General features: G+C 40.8%; 1 protein-coding gene across 1 annotated transcript in view; it reads right to left on the bottom strand.

Moving 5' to 3' along the window:
- Positions 1-14,818, bottom strand: part of LRRC9 (leucine rich repeat containing 9) — a 107,390-nt gene that overhangs the window by 13,931 nt on the left and 78,641 nt on the right. Inside the window, exons 30-32 of the mRNA XM_074996300.1 lie at positions 14,647-14,772; positions 7,026-7,209; positions 4,190-4,364 (exon numbers count right to left, since the gene is read on the bottom strand). Of these exons, the coding sequence (XP_074852401.1) occupies positions 4,190-4,364; positions 7,026-7,209; positions 14,647-14,772 (485 nt within the window). The remainder of the gene's footprint in view (positions 1-4,189; positions 4,365-7,025; positions 7,210-14,646; positions 14,773-14,818) is intronic.

Raw genomic sequence — 14,818 nt, 5'->3', positions numbered from 1 at the left:
TATGCTACAGTTAACCTGTGGCTTGGGCTGTGAGGGTCTGTGGGCTCAATGCCTACAATCCGATTAAACAGCTGCTTTGCCTAAGCCATGTGCCAGCCATGGGAGTGTAACTGCAGTGTAGCCGTATCCTGAGAAAGTTTTAATCATTTGTTAGTGTGTAATCTGAATGTATGCTTGATAACAGAGTGCCATCCCTGGATCTGTGCTGCTAGATTGCCACTGGCGAGAACCCATCCCAGCTTTAGAGCGTGGGATTTCTTGTACTCCCCTCCACAGTCAGCTGATCGGACTTTCCATTCCAGCTGAAGGGATAGTGTGCCCTTGAATAGTCTCCAGCTATTACCTTTGCACAGAAAGAAGTGAAAAACAATATTTTAAAACCTGGCTGTGGGCTGCTAGGTGCTTACGACTCTCTTTACTCGTACTCCCTGTAAACCAATCAGTCATTTGTAAACTAAGGGCCAGATTCAACCAGCACACTTCACCTGTTTTCTGCTGTTCTGGTGATGCAAAGCAGCTATAGAACACAATCTTACTGACTGGTGCATTACGACTTATTTGGAGAATTGGTAGGCTGGTCTTAGAACTTAAAATTTAAAAAAAAAGGTTAAAAGCTGATCTCTGTGTCTGCAGATGAAAAACACGTTGTCTTTGGGTTTACTGTTTAGCATTTGTATGTGTACAACATTTTTAATACATTAAAAACAACTAAATAAACCCCCAGGCAAAAGACAATGGTAAAACAGAGTTTAGGTTAACAGTGTATGTTCATAATTCAAATATAAAAAGTGTTACAGAGCTATTACTATTATCCCCAAACCAAGCCTTTTATGCCCAGGAAATTCTGTTAAGGTTATACTTCAAAGAAATCTAAACACTTGAAGCTAAGAAATGTACAAGGTGCACAAAGAACCTTAATGCTGCACTGTAATGATGTTATGGGGTGGAAATATGAAACTATGTGTATGTCTTTAGATGCAATTTGATCCAATCCAGGGCCACAATATTAAAATCTTATGGCTATTGCATAATGCCATGTAAGAGTTAAGGTTTTTTGGGTGCTTTCACTGTGCTTTTCTGACCTAAACATTGTTGGATTTCTTTGAAGTGTAACTTTAAATTTGACTTTCCTCAGTTTACAGTGATTGGTTTTGTGATGTTACAACATCTCATAATTTTTTTCAACCTTAACACACTTTAATGTATTTTTATCTCTGAAGTAGAGAACAAACAAACAAACAAACAAGGAAAGCATGGCCATCATGCAAAAGAGTTGGAAGAGAATTTAGGAACAAATGTGCTGTTTCAGGTAAAGCAGGCATTTCCAATAAAGCACAAGCCTTTTCACATCATCTCCCAGGCATTTAAAAAATCTCCACCCTCTGTGTAGCTGGCTTTTTTTCAGTATTATAAAGACGGCATGACCTCCTCTGTTCTAGTGCAATGCAATCCATGCGCCAACGAAAGAATAATGCCACATTTTAAGTGACAAATACTTCTCCCCCCAATAAAAATAAGTGTACCCTAACTAAATGTCAGCCACACTATAAAGTTGTGCACACAGGGCCATCAAAAGGCTTACACACTGTGGGGTGGGCAGGTAAAATTCACCCTTTCTGAATTAGCTATGAATATTAATTGGTCATTTCTTCTGACCATTTTCCCAACCATTTGAGTCAGCACAGAACTATTCAGGCAAGGGAGCCCCCCTACAAGGAAGCATAGGTTTGTGTGAGACTCCCAGAACTCATCTTGAAGTAAACCAAGAGATGTCTGAGTTCCCAGGAGTATCTGAGCCAGTCAGTCCGAAGTGGACCAATTAATGCTAAGTGTCCTTGAAATGCTTACAGATCATGCACAAGACAGAGTGGAACTGGGCAGGCATTCTGGAATGTTCTAATGGAATGGAGCTGCACAGGAAGTCCATCCATGCTGAACAGCACTGTGAATAGTGTTGGAGAACTGACTGCAGCAATCTATCTTTCAATATCACACTCAGCACCCTGATAGCCGAGTTCAGGCTAACTGTGGGCAGGTGAAAATCCCACAGCAGTCCTTGAGGCTGGGCACAACCGAATCAAACTGCTGGAGGAGGTCTGATGACATGGAGTCAGATATCTAGCACTTCAAAAGCACCAGTCTCTAGATCTGGGTTGATGTACCAGCCCTTTTTGGTGGCTAGTCTGACACAACAGTTCAGCCTGGATGCACCTTTGGATTGGTCTGTATCTTTGTGTAGGCTGCAAAGGATGTCTGTTCGATGATATTCTTGGAAACAGCTATGGGTTTGCTTCCCACATGCAGAGAGATGGCAGGCAGCCAGGCCCTTTTTGAGTCATTATTGTAATGCTACTGAGGTTTTATTGGATCATGAATTATGTGTTAGGTCATCCAGTGCTTTGCAGGGACTTCTTTTTATTATTCAAATTGAACTATACCTTGCTTATTTCTCAGGAACTATCACTCTATTGTATAAATGCCAAACACAGCTGAAACACTCACTCTACTGTATAGTCAGCTCAGTGCTGTATTCAGCAGGTGCCCAGGGTCATGGACAGTAGAGGATTACAGGCACAGTGGCTCCGAGGAGGAAGTTGTTCATGAATGCATGAATGGCATCGGGTATCTTGTCCTCCATGTGTCTTCTCTGCAACGAGCTTGCCTGCCAACTGTCAGTACTAGTCCTAGGCATTGGACCCTTTGGTATTAGAATCATTTGTCAGAACAGAGGAGCCCAGGGTTTCCCTGGATAAACCCCTGGTGCTCGGCTACTCTGGATATTTCAACTCAGTCACTTTCAGAAGTCTGCCCCATGCTGTGCCCTACACAGTAATTCCAAATTCTGCTCGCTCAACAGGAAAGGTCAAGGTCTTTAGCCTCTGGTGTCTCCCATTGCTCTGAAAGTAGTGCCTTGTGGGGACCTTAGGTAGATCTAATATCTCAGTACCAAACTCTAGAACTGAAGAGTTTATCTTCCAAACACACACATCTACCTCTCAAAATTTTCACAATTATCTCTGGATTCCTGTTTCTGGTGTATGGTTTTTCATTGGCTAGCCAAATTTGAACATGTTACTCAAGGGAAGGGTGCAACAGCAACTTATAAAAAGGCAATATAATATTTTCTGTATTATTTTCTATCCAATTCTTTTTATTTTCTAACATTTGATTTGCACTTTTGATTCCCCATGTGCTTTGAGATGATCCTCCATCTTCATGCAAACTTTTCTGATAAGAAAACCATGGAATTAAATCTCAAAGTATGACAGGCAGAATTCTTGCTACAAAATAGTTTGACATTTTCTTTGGGGAATCAACTGATTCCATACTATAGTGCAAATGACATGACACAAGAAAAGCGATTTAAGTTGCCTTAGATTTGTATGGTCTTCTGGATAATAATATGTTAAATTTGTCCTGAGAAAAATGCCCTTTTGAGTTCCGATCTTGCAAACACCAGCTACTAAATGTAGTTCTTATTGCAACATACAGTGACTGGCATAAAGCAATCTTGCTCTGTGACTAGATTTCCTAGATCCGACAGTAATAAAAATAAATAACCATTGCACACAATTATTAAGTAATAGTCTCACAGGCTTGCCGTCTCATGGTAAAAAGCACTATGCTTGGTATTAAGTGTTAGTTGATTGGGTCTTTGTTGTGAGATAACTATTTTTAACCTTGACTATTCCTGGTCACAATAGCAGGTTCACTCCTGATTACTGCTACTCTGATATATTCAATTTTTAAAATAGTAAACAACAATTACGAACTATGATGTAAACAAAAAAATGAAACAGGATGGCTTGGGCAAATGATAGTACAGAATGAGGTTGGATCTGGGGCACAACTGCTTGCTCCTTTTCAGTACTTTATGCAAATTAAATGCTAAATGTGTTATTCTGCCTTCAATCATCTTATCTGCATGTTTTGTGGTCTTACTAATTATATTAGGAGCTTTATTAGCAACAGAGGGAAATCATAGCTCTCAGGGGAAGCTGGGAATGATGACCCATGTAAAACATATCTTTTGGATGATGGGAGAAAGGACTGGAGGAAAGTAAACTTTGTCAGCCCTGGAAAGAAGAAAAGGTCAGAGTTTCTCAGATGCAGAATGCTTCAGGAGGAAAGGAGGCATTGCGCTGGCAAAAATAGGAAAAGCAATGTTTATTGCTGACAAGAAGCTCACCTGCCGTCATTTTCTCTGGTGCTTTGGTGGACATGTGCAGTTCGGACAGTGCCACTCTGTTGTGTCAACTGGCTTAGAAGATTAGCTGTTGCTCCCTTTACTTGCCTGAGAGCTATTTCTGCATGAATGCTGCGAGGATTATTTGTCACCATTCCTGGGTTCTTAGACTTCTTATCTGCAACACATAATCATAGAATCATAAAACACTAGAATGGGGTGGGACCTCAAGAGGTCATCGAGTCCAGTTCCCTGCACTCTTGGCAGGACGAAACACCATCCAGACCATGCCTGATAGGTGTCTATCTAACCTGCTCTTAAATATCTCCAGTGATGGAGATTCCACAACCTCCCTGGGTAATATTATTCCAGTGTTTAACCACCCTCACAGTTAGGAAGTCTTTCCTAATGTCTAATCTAAACCTCCCTTGCTGCAGTTTAAGTCCATTACTCCTTGCCTATCCTCAGAGGCCAAGGAGAATAATTTTTCTCCCTCCTCCTTGTAACCTTCTTTGAGATTCTTGAAAACCGCTATCATGTCCCCTTTAAGTCTTCTCTTTTCTAAACTAAACAAGCCCAGTTCTTTCAGTCTTCCCTCATAGCTCATGGCCTCTAGACCTTTAATCACTCTTGTTGCTCTTCTCTTGACCTTCCCCAATTTCTCCACATCTTTCTTGAAAAGTGGCACCCAGAATTGGACACAATACTCCAATTATCGGAGGGGTAGCCGTGTTAGTCGGAATCTGTAACAGCAACGAAGGGTCCTGTGGCACCTTATAGACTAACAGAAAAGTTTTGAGCATGAGCTTTGGTGAGCATAGACTCACTTCACATCGAGCATCTGATGAAGTGAATCTGTGCTCACGAAAGCTCATGCTCAAAACTTTTCTGTTAGTCTATAAGGTGCCACAGAACCCTTCGTTGCTAATACTCCAATTGAGGCCTAATGAGCTCTGAGTAGAGCGGAAGAATGACTTCTCATGTCTTGCTCACAACACTCCTGTTAATGGATCCCAGAATCATGTTTGCTTTTTTGTAACAGCATCACACTGTTGACTCATATTTAGCTTGTGGTCCACTATGACCCATAAATCCCTTTCTGCAGACTCCTTCCTAGACAGTCACTTCCCAGTCTATATGTATGAAGCTGATTGTTTCTTCCTAAGTGGAGTACTTTGCATTTATCCTTATTAAACTTCATTTTGTTTACCTCAGACCATCTCTCCAGTTTGTCCAGATCACTTTGAGACTATCCTCCAAAGCAGTTGCAGCCCCTCCTAGCTTGGTATCATATGCAAACTTAATAAGTGTGCTCTCTATGCAAATATCTAAGTCGTTGATGAAGATATTGAATAGAACTGGTCCCAAAACTGATCCCTGTGGAAGCCCACTTGTTATGCCCTTCCAGCGTGACTGCGAACCATTAATAACTACTCTCTGAGAACAGTTATCCAGCTAGTTATGCACCCACCTTATAGTGGCTCATCTAAGTTTTATTTGCTTAGTTTATTGATAAGAAGATCATGTGAGACTATGTCAAATGCCTTACTAAAGTCTAGGTATACCACATCCACCACCTCTCCCTTATCCACAAGACTTGTTATCCTATCAAAAAAAAAGCTATCAGGTTTGTCTGGCATGATTTGTTCTTCACAAATACATTCTGGCTGTTACCTGTCACCTTATTTTCTTCCAGATGTTTGGAGATGAATTCTGTAATTATTTGTCTTTCCCAGCACAGAAGTTAAACTGACTGGTCTGTAGTTTCCTGGGTTGTTCGTTTTTCCCTTTTTATAGATAGGCACTATCTATGTGCCTACCCTCCAAACATAATAGCAGTACTCCAAATCAAACCTAAACATGTCCGTTTCCAATCATCAATAACTCCATCCCTTCTCTCTTTTCCTGTAAACTTCTATAATTCTGTACATGTATAAAAGAACCTTGAGAATTTTGTACACATGTAACAAGAACCTATCCTGTAGACTTCTATAATTCTATTATACATATAACAAGAAGACTCTTGATGTTCCTATCTTCATTTTCCTTTTGAGCTTTCAGCATAGTTTGCTTTACTGATTGAAATTAGCATCCCAAAAAAGCTGAAATATGATGATTCTTATGTAAATTCTTCAGCTTCACAGATAGTCTCAAAATGAAAAGAGCTCAGAAAAATGACAAAAGTGAGGAAAAAATGCAAACTGTTTATTTTTTTCTCTGAAAACACATGAGTTCTACCCTCTGTAGAACAGGCACAAAGGTTTACTTATATGTAAGTACAAGTTGAACCTCTCTAGCCCTGTACCTTGGGACCTGATCAGTACCGAATAAGAGAATTTGCCAGACCATGGGAGGTCAATATTGCCTAGCAGCTTTACCAACATTTCTACTGTTTATTGGGCTCTTAGAAGAAAACTTGGGGTAAATTAGAGCTAAATAACAGCCTAGAACAGTGAGAGCCAGGACTGGTGTCTGTAAACAAACTTTATGGGACCACAGGAAATTTGGCCACACCCACGATAAGTGGTCATCTGGCTAATTAAAATCGTGCCAGATTACAGATGTTGCTGAAGGACAGAGTGCTGGACTAAGGAGAGGTTCAAGCTGTACTATAAAATAAAGTTAACTGGGAATGAACTGATGTTATCGTCTTTTTATGTAACTGAAATGCCATTTGCTCCAGATCAGTCTCCAAAATGTCTTTTGCAAGTCAAAATGCCCTTGTTAAAATTATTCAATTTCTCCTATATGTCCAATATAATGTCCAGTACTGGAAAATATATAATGGTATTTTACAGTCAGGAAAGAAAACAGAATACTCCCGTTTGTCTATACTCACATTTATTTGCCTCTGTCAGTAAAGAATCCTCAAGTACATGAGGAGATGAGAGGTCAGATCCAAATAAATGGTTGATGCCTTCAAGCAGATTCACATTTGTTACTCTTAGGGGAGGATGTTTTGAAAAAGTAATTGGTAATCCAGGAAATCCACAGTCTGTAGAGTAGTTTGCAATTGGCATTCCCTACACAATAAAACAAAAGGCAAGTAAATAGGTCTCATTCTTTAGCCTTTGAGGAGAAAACACCTAAGCTATATAGATATTGTAGTAAGGCATGAGCGTGGTATTGCTACCATTACTTCTGTGCTGCTGCTGGTGTCAATGTCAGCACAGAAGTGAAGATGCCCTGGCATGGTTGTGACATTCTATACCTTGGTGGAATGTCCTGTAACTCCCATATTCCTCATTTTTATATTATCTTGATCTTACAAATAAAGCATGCCATTTAAGGTATCAGGAGAAAGATTATGAATGGCTGTAACTCACTGTTTTATCTAGATATGTATATCTTTATTGCATGCGATATTATGAAATTGTATTTAAAATATTTAAAAAGGGCTCTAGAGGTGACCCTGGCAACTACAGACAGGTAAGTCTAATGTCAGTTGCGGGCAAATTAGTTGAAACAACAGAAAGGATAAAATTGTCAGGCATGTAGAAGAACAGAATTTTGATGGGCAAAAGTCTACATGGTTTCTGCAGAGGGAAATCATGTCTTACCAAACAGAGTTCTTTGAAGGGGTTAACAAACATGCAGACAGGAGATCCAGTGGATATAGTATACTTAGATTTCCAGAAAGCCTTTGACAAGGTACCTCATCAAAGGCTCTTATGTAAATTAAGTTGTCATGGGATAAGAGGGAAGGTCCTTTCATGGACTGAGAACTGGTTAAAAGACAGGAAACAAAGCATAGGCATAAATGGTGAATTTTCTGAATAGAGAGGGGTAACTAGTGGTGTCCCCCAAGGGTCAGTCCTAGGACCAATCCTGTTCAACTTATTCATAAATGATCTGGAGAAGGGGGGTGAGCAATGAGGTGGCAAAGTTTGCAGATGACACTAAACTGTTCAAGATAGTCAAGACAAAGGCAGACTGTGAGGAACTTCAAAAAGATCTCAGCAAACTGAGTGATTGGGCAACAAAATGGCAAATGAAATTTAATGTGGATAAGTGTAAGGTAATGCACGTTGGAAAAAATAACCCCAACTATACTTACAATGTGAGGGGGGCTAATTTAGCTATAACTAATCGGGAAAGAGATCTTGGAGTTATTGTGGATAGTTCCTTGAAAACATCCATGCAGTGTGCAGAGACAGTCAAAAATGCAAATAGGATGTTAGGTATAATTAAAAAAGGGATAGAAAATAAGACAAGGAGTATCTTAATGCCCCTATATAAATCTATGGTACACCCACATCTTGAATACTGTGTACAGATGTGGTCTTCTCACCTAAAAAAATATATCCTGGCACTGGAAAAGGTTCAGAAAAGCGCATCTAAAATGATTAGGGGCTTGGAACAGGTTCCATATGTGGAGAGGCTAAAAAGATTGGGACTTTTCAGTTTAGAAAAGAGGAGACTGAGGGGGGACATGATAGAGGTATATGAAATTATGACAGGTGTGGAGAGGGTGAATAAGGAGAAGTTATTTACTTGTGCCTAGAATACAAGAACTAGAGGACACCAAATGAAATTAATGGGTAGCAGGTTTAAAACTAATACAAGAAAGTTCTGCTGCACTCAGCACATAGTTAACCTGTGGAACTCCTTGCCAGAGGAGACTGTGAAGGCGAGGACTGTAACAGAATTTAAGAAAGAGCTAGATAAATTCATGGAGGTTGGGTTCATAAAAGGCTATTAGCCAAGGTAGGAATGGTGTCCCTGGCGTCTGATTGTCAGAGACTGGAGATGGATGGCAAGAGACAAATGGCTTGATCATTGTCTTCGGTCCACCCTTCTGGTGCACCTGGCACTGGTCACTGTGAGCAGACAGGCTACTGGGCTGGATTGACCTTTGATATGACCCAGTATGGCCATTCTTATGTTCTTATTATATGGGTGTCACTAAGACATGCTGTTAGTTGGGGAATCAGTCAGTTATTAGCTCACCAGAGATAACAGCAAGGAAAGTAGCCACCATCTGGTCAGGTGTGAAACAACCATTAACAGCCATTGTCTAGCAAGAGATCTACATTTCAGCGACTCCCCTGCATGAGGCCACATCAAGGGAATTGCTCAACCTTACCTGGGGACTAACACTGCCCACCAGACATGCCTGGACTGATGTTCTCCTAGCATATGGAACTGAGGTTGTGTCTATACTACGAGCTAACATTGAATTTATTGAAATCAATTTATTAATACTGGGTTTTATCAATTTGATTTTGAGGATCCTCACATTCCCACATGCTCCCCACAAAAAATTGACTTATTCCTGCCACACAAAAGTAGCTTAAATCGAGGCCTTTTGTCGACAAAACTAGGGAGCACCCACACTATAAATGCGTTCTGTTGAGAATTTGTTGACAGAACACAGCAGTTTTCCTGGCAGAGATCTGTCTTCACCGTACAAGGCAGAGGGCCTCGATTGACAGATTCTGTTGACAAAAAAATAATGTAGATGCTCTGGGGGCCCCCCCTTTCTGTCAACAGAGAGGTCTTCTGGTTCACTGGGTTGCCCCGTTTGCAGGGCTTCTGGCTGGCTGTTCTGTCGATAGAGAGCTGGTGTCTGATGTTATGACGAATATAAGTCAATGCTGATTTATCTGGTTAAAAGAAATTTACTATTATTTTTAAAAAGCTGGAACAAATCATAAAAAAAAAACCCTACAAAATATGCAAATAAATTGACTGACTGTCCATCACTGAAACTATCTCCAAGTCAAGAGCAAAAATATTATTTATGGGATATAAAATAAGCCTAAAGACAAAAAAGAATGGTATGCTATGCACAGAGCTTTCTAACAACAACCTAAAGTTGTAGTAAATAAGGTGATAACCTACTTTCTGCTGAGAAAATTTCTTTTGAAGTTTAACATCAAAAGTGTTTTTTCTTCTTAAAGGACATGGTTTCATTCCTTACTTTCTAACAAGTGCTTGAAAAAGCACAACTAAAATGCAGCTGACAAACGAAAAATCTTTTGTGTTGTTCCACTTCAATGAGCTAATGAGGTAATGGCTCAGTTCTGTTCTAGCTAACGAGGTATAACATCTTCATTGAACCTTAATGTAACACAGAGGTATCTCTAAGGATATTTCCTTAACATATTTCTCTTGCTTTGCTAATACTGCTATGTTTTTATTTAAGTGCTGTCCGACGTATAAAATACAGGTCAGTCTTGAAATAAAACATTTACACATGCAATGACTGAATCCACAAATGCCTTCAACTCTTGTATACATGCATTGTGGCTTCAAGTGGTAAAAACATATTCACTCACTAAGGCTCTGATCCTACATACTGACATGATAGTGTATCCACATGGACCAGCAAATTCAAACATACTCAGACTGTGATGAGGGGGCGAGATTGGAGAGCAGGAATAGCTGGGAAATCATCTGAAAAAATTCCTTCTGGAAAAAAGCCAACAAATTCATGGAGTTCAGTAGGGACCCAATGAACTCTATTTTCTGTGTTGACACCAGTATGAATTTTCCTTTGTTCAGAATGGCTACGTACATCTACACTAGAGAGTTTTGTCAGCGAAACTGCCCTTTTGTTGACAAAACTCATGGAGTGTCCACATTGCAAATGCATCCTGTCGACAGTAAATTGACAGATCACGGAACTTTTGTTGACAGCTGTCTGCCTCTCCCCCATGAGGCAGAATGCCTTTCTCAACAGAATCTGTCAACAAAAGAGCTGTGCAGACACTCCAGGAGGCCTTCTGTTGACAGACAGGGCTTCTGGGTCACTGGGCATCCCTGTCTGCTGTGCTTTTGATTGGCCATTCTGTGAGAGAGCGAATTGCTTTTACAGTCCACTTTGCTGTCTGGCCTCAATCTGCTGAGAGATGTTTGGTGGGAAGATATCATCTGACAGTAACTTTGGTCAACAGATGGCTAGTTTAGACATATCCCATGAGTCCTAGATGATCAAAGAGACATGGCATAATTTGGACAGGACTAAGGACTTGGTCTTCCAATTTGCCCTGCACAAATTAATTGTCCCATTAAGAAAGACATTCCCTCCCTCCAGAGTCAGTCAGTGGGGGTGGGGGACAAGAGGACCATTTGGCCTCAGTCTCAAGTTTAAAGGAGGCCTCAAATTTAGACCCTTTGCAGCTTGCTTTTACGCACATCCAGTGCTTTTTTTGTGCTGGTACTTGCCAGTACTGAGTACTGGCATCTCTGCAGCCCTAGCCGTGGGATCCCTGGCCACATGGCGGGGAGACCCCCCATCCCAGCCCCGTGGATGGGAGCTAGCTGGAGTGCAGAGTGGTGGGGGGAGCCACATGAGTACCAACTCCTCTTTTTCTTACAATAAAAGCATGGTGCACATCCCTAAATAGTTACTGCCTTTACAAAGAAAAAGGCTAGAAAAACATTTGTTAAATATAAAAAAAAAATTCAAATTATGTCTCATTTTTGGTGCCTTATTTTGTTTTCATGTGTTGTCATTTTTTATTTTTATTATGTCTAGGGGCCTCAAAAGCTGGAACTGGCGCAGGCCTCTCTGGACCTCTGAGAGGGCCTGCCTCCCTCCTGCAGAGGCAGGAGACAGGCAAAAGGCAGAATACTGTGTACTGCTAATGTTGGTCTGCTGCACCACGTCTCAGCAACTGCCTATGGCTTGCCAACAGTGCCATATGGAAAGAGGTATCCTGAAGACTGAGGGCAGCAAACCAATCATCTTCATCTAACAAGGGGTGATGAGAGGGGAGGGTCACTAGGGGGACCATACAAAACTCAATATATTTGATGTACTTGTTGCGATTTCAAAGACTGAGTAGGGGTTTCAGACGTAGCCTGTCACTCAAGGGATCAAAAATTACCAGGAATAAAACACCTTCCCTGTTTTGAAGGAGGATTTCCTCTGTGACCTTTGAAGTTCTTGATGGATAACAACTTTTGTCATGGATCCCTGAAAAGGGATGAGGGCAATTGGGTAACATGCCCCACTCTCAAAGTGCTTACAGTCCATCTGCCTTCAGTTAAGGTTTCCCAATCATGGCAAAAGTGGGGCAGTCTGTGCCCAGAGGAGAGGGATAAGAGAAGGATATTGCTACTGGCCAGATTGCTGTCTTTAGTCAATAGGGCTTTTTGGCCAAGCATGATTGAGGATGAACTGGCTGTTTAGAGGTGGAATCAAAGAACCACCTCCTCTGTGATTTATGCCTCCTCTTTGAAAAGGCATTCTGCCTAGAATAGGCAAAAGGCCTGAAATACTGCTGAAAGTATCCAGCATACTATTGCTGACTCCTGCATTGTCGTCTGTGGATGAATGGGGCAAGCCCCCAAGCCTCCATTCTTTAAACAAGTGAGTCTCACTGCCTTTCTCGTGAAACAGAAATGACCTATAAAAGGGGAGGTCTTCTACAGCTTGTTGAACTTTAAGGGCTGTGTCAGAGTTCTGTATACAGGAGGCTCTTCTTATTGTTACAGCTGAGGCCATAATCTTGGGAAGAAGATCAACTGCCTGCTGAAGCAATGTCTTAGCTACTAGGTAGCCTTCTGCCAAGAAAGCTTTATTATATTCTGTCCTCGCATCTTTCGGCAGTCTGTTGGTGAAGTTGGCCAGTGTGCTCCAGTTCACAAAATCATACTTAGATAAAAGCGCCTCTTATTAGCTATGCACATTTGAAGAGACAGGGCGGAATAAATCTCCCTCAATTAAATCTAGTCTCTTGGCCTCTTTTCCTTTGGGCATCAATCTGTACTGTTCCTACTCTGCCCTCTTTTTGTGGCAGTAACCACAAGGGAATTTGGACCTGGAAGGAAGGAGAAATATTCAAAGCTGTAAATGGGGGCATAGTGCTGTATGCATACATGGGAGTCATGGGAACTAAGAGAGCTAGCATATGCCACAAGGTCTTTATTGACTCCGAGAAAGCTTCGTTAATAGGGTGGGGAACCCTCCTGAGGCTAAGGACTGAAGAATGTCCAAAAATTCTGAATATTATCTTGGACAAACTAAGCTTGGATACCCCCAGCTTCTGCTGCTGTTTTCTTTAGGATGTCTTTGAAAGACTTAAAGTCTTCTGGAAATAGGAAAGATGAGCCTTGGACTATGTACTGATCTGATGAGGAGGATGACGGAGGTTATGTGATGGATGCTCATGTGGCAAGTCCTGGTCCTGGCACTGTGGCATATCAAAGGGCATAAAAATGGGATTTTCCTGAAATATTTTTTAAAAAAGTATCAGATGAAGGATGCAGTTGGTAAGTTCCACCTATTTCTCTGCACACAAAAGACCCCAGACCATACCAGCCTTGGTGTAATTGTTCGTAATGCCTTCCATGACAACGAATGGAGTTACATCTCCTTGCACGAAGACTGGTTTGGGCCCATTAAGCCTGCATCTGAAACCCATATGTCAAGAAAACTTTAATTTCTCTTAGATTCTTAGATGTTTAGGTCAGAAGGTAGAATCATGATCATTGAGTCTGACCTACAGAGACAACAGAATGTTGCTCAGTAATTTCTGCATCAAGTCTGTAAGTTCTGTTTGAGGTATAGAATCATCTAGTCTTACCATGATGACAGTTATATTGTTAGTAAAATAAGAGGCAAGCACTTGTACTAAACAGCTAACCAAATAAAAATAACAAAATTAAGTGTAATTTGAAAATATGAGAGGCAGACTGAATAAAAGCAAGAAAGTCCAACCCCTGTTTTTCTCTGAAAAGAGATTTAAGACTGTCATGGGTGGCAAAGAGATTTAAGGGTGATAGTGAGGAGCAAAATAGGTGCAGTTTGTGAGGCATCTAATAGCTAAAAAGGCCAATGTGGTTTGTGACAGTATATGCAAAGCCATCGTTGTCAGGGCGTAGGAAGTAACAGTCCTGAACTAAGATTTTCAAGGAGTCTAAATTACTTGGATGCCCCGCTGTCTATGAAATGCAATAGCTGCTGGCAATCTGTTCTTCATCTCCTTTGAAGATCTCAGCTCTTGTCTATATAGTGCTGTATAATATCACTCGGAGTACTTTGTTAATTTCTGTGCATCTCATTTTTAGAAAGTCATTTACAAATAGAAGATTACAGAGGGAAAGCATCAAACATTACCAGGGGCTAGGAGCGTGTGTTAGGAGAAAAGATTCAGAGAGTCCACATAACAGACTAGAGACAGTCTTGCTAAGATTTTACAAATATCTGGAAAGTAGAAGGAGAAATGATTAGAAGAGTAAAGGTGGGTAAACCTAGGGGCAATGGGACTAAATTAAGATTAAGTTTAGGCTGATATCTGGATGCATTTCCTGATCATACAGTGTTAGGTTATGCACTAGCCTCTCAAGTAACATGGTTAAAGTTCCTTAACTTGAGACCCAATTGGGCAATGCATAGTGGTGTATATGAAAACATTCCTTCATTAAAAACCTTTGAGATCTCACAAGTCTTTTGATTTCCAAGTTCTGAGATTGCAGTTTGACTCTAATAAAGCAAAAATCAACATTACTTGTTGTTCTATTAAATGAAGCTCAGCTCTTGCCCGCTCCTCCATGCTCACTGTAATTCCATCTAACACTTGCAGGTTGGGCAATCGGAACACAAGCAGTGGGCGGTGGGACGTCTTGTGAGAAACCTGCGGAGAGAGAACATAAGTTATCCTAAAAATGGAATCATGATCC

This window comes from Carettochelys insculpta, chromosome 6, assembly GCF_033958435.1.
Source record: "Carettochelys insculpta isolate YL-2023 chromosome 6, ASM3395843v1, whole genome shotgun sequence".
Taxonomy (NCBI): Eukaryota; Metazoa; Chordata; order Testudines; family Carettochelyidae; genus Carettochelys; species Carettochelys insculpta.
Note: the sequence above shows the minus strand (reverse complement) of the source record. Positions and strands in the feature narration are given on the sequence as shown.